At 41.9% G+C, this 2,589-nt stretch overlaps 1 gene segment (V, D, J or C); it reads left to right on the top strand.

The window, feature by feature from the left end:
- The first annotated feature begins 1,366 nt into the window (after nt 1–1,366).
- LOC114008436 (immunoglobulin lambda variable 5-39-like) lies at nt 1,367–1,765 on the top strand. The segment is given in 1 exon segment: nt 1,367–1,765. A coding segment is annotated over 1 exon segment (399 nt).
- The last annotated feature ends 824 nt before the right edge of the window (nt 1,766–2,589 follow it).

The raw sequence follows: 2,589 nt of genomic DNA, 5'->3' as shown, positions 1-2,589 counted from the left end.
TGCATGCTTCCAACATGACTTTCTTTTCTTTTCTTTCTTTCTTTTCTTTTCTTTTTCCCTTCTCCTCCATTCTCCTTTCGGGATCCTGGGCACACACACACACATGCAGCTGATATGAGTTTAAGCCACCAGGTCTGGGACTTGAACTGCATTTGACTACATGGGAGTCCAGTGACATAGTGATTACGCTAACTGCTGGTCCCCAACACGATTTTCAATTCACTGCATCTTAGACTGAACTGTGGTCCTACATGTGAGAATCCATCGCCTTAACCACTATGCCTGCCGGCCCCAATGGGGCGCTCTTTTACACCACTGGTGATAATGTAAATTCATATAGCGATTATCAAAAACAGCAGAAACTAAAAATTATATTGTCATATAATCCATAAATGAGTATGTTGTAAAGATATCTTTCCCAAAGCTTGTGACAACACTATTTGCAACAGCCAAGCTATGGAAGCAATCTTAAGTGTCCATCAACAGACAAAGAAAATGTGACACACACACACACATACACACACACACACACACACCTGGAATACTATGTAGCCATTAAAACTAATGAAGTCTACTCACTTTAGATCAAACAGGTAAACCTGAAGGGCATTATATTAAATAAAATAAGCCAGGTATACAAAAAGAAATATCACGTTTTCCCTCAGATACATAAATTGGAAAAAATGAACTCATGGAAGAAGAGAGATACATAATGACTACTGGACACTGGGGAGGGTCAGGGTGTATGCATAAAAAGAATGATGATTAGCCAAAATTGTAGATAGAAGGAGCAATCTTGTGTTACAAAATACAGTGGAGATGTGGTTAATTACAACTTACTATATATAATATTACAAATAGTTGAGATGATTGAAATGGATATGTTAATTACTGAGTTAATCATTACACATTGTATTTATGTACTGAAAAATCACAATGTAGCAATTATTCTGTTAGTAGACAATTATTAATTTAAATAAAAAGTATACTAGATCGTGATTAGTTTTGCTACTTAATAGCTTGGGATGACCTTTAACATCTCCAAACTTCAGTTTCCTCTTATGTGGCAAAGAAACATGGTTAGGTGACATGCAGACCTAAGAGATAATATAGGTTATTTATTTTAGTTTGTGATAGAGGGTGTGTACACTCCCCAAAGAGACAGAGGGAGGGAGAGAAGTGAAGAAAGCACATCTCCTGGGGAATAGTCATGTTGTAATCCTTTCTCCTTCATTTCTCCCTCCCTTAGGACCTTTTTTTTTTTTTTTTAGTTTTTTTTTTAGTTTTTTTCCTATTATTTTGTGGTCCAGGAAGAAAGGGGTTCTGGGGCAGCCTAGTCATGTGGGGACCAGGGGTTGTGCCCACCATGGCCTGGACTCCTCTTGTCTTCATGCTCCTCTCTCACTGCACAGGTAGGGACAGGCTGTGGGAATCAGGAGCAGCTCCCATTCTGCTTCTTGCCAATTGCCCCAAGAAACATCACTCTGGTCCCATTACCCCTACGCTTCTCTATCTGCAGATTCCATTTACAGCCTGTGATGATCAGCCTCACTCCCTCTCTGCATCTCCTGGAGCAACTGCCAGACTCACCTGCACCCTGAGCAGTGGCTTCAGTTGGTCACTATGGGATACAGTGGTACCCCAGAAGCCAGGGAGCCCTCCCTGCTATTTCCTGAGCTATGACTCAGACTCAGTTAAACACCAGGGCTCTGGAGTTCCCAGCAACTTCTCCGGATGCAAAGATGCCTCAGTCAGGGCAGGATGAGGAGCCAGTTAGGTTCCTGAGAGGATAGAGGTTCCATGGACCTAGCAAAGCCCGCTCTTGCCACTGTCCCCAGTGAAGCCTGATGGGGGTCAACGCCACATGACATTGTGATGTCTGCATTTGAAGGCGGTTTCCAAGGAGAAAAATTGTTCTGAGTACTGTTTCTTGACGGGGCCATGCAGGCAACACAACTTGGTAAGGATGCTGCCTCCCATTCTAAGGCAAGGCCTGGACTGGGAAGAAACTGAGGCAAGGCCCAGTTTACGAGCTCTCCCTTGTGTCCTTGAACTGGCCGGTATTCAATTTCTCTGCCGTGAGTTTTACTGTTATTACGGTACCGTGTAAGGGTAAAACATCACCCCCAACCATTGCAATAAAGCCAATTAGTGATCTTGTAGGAATGTGGTTCCCTAAGACTGACAGGAGGATCAGGAAGTTTAAGACTCCCCCACCTGTCTGTTTTTAAGCCAAAATTAACATATAGGTTAAGTTAGTATAAACCAAATTAGCATTAGAAGCATATGTAGACTAAGTTAGTTTAAGGCTAGTTTTATGTAAATACCCCTTGTTAAAGCTACAGGCTGAAGTTAACTCAAGCTAGGCAAAGTCAGCACATTCACCACATAACAGAGACTCAGAGATAAAACAAAAGAACTCACTAATTGACAGACTAAGCAAACAAAATTCAGAAACCTGCAGGTTTATAAAAGTAAAAAGCCTGACTGGGACAACAGAATAAACAAACCTGAAGGCCCCAGAGAAAGATTAACCATTTTAGCTGGGAGTTCTTATCTACAGCAACAGGTAGCTCTCAGCTACAGAGA

Source organism: Tupaia chinensis, unplaced genomic scaffold (assembly GCF_000334495.1).
Source record: "Tupaia chinensis unplaced genomic scaffold, TupChi_1.0 Scaffold000339_1, whole genome shotgun sequence".
In the NCBI taxonomy this organism is placed as follows: Eukaryota; Metazoa; Chordata; class Mammalia; order Scandentia; family Tupaiidae; genus Tupaia; species Tupaia belangeri.
This window is presented reverse-complemented; position numbering and strand designations above follow the sequence as displayed.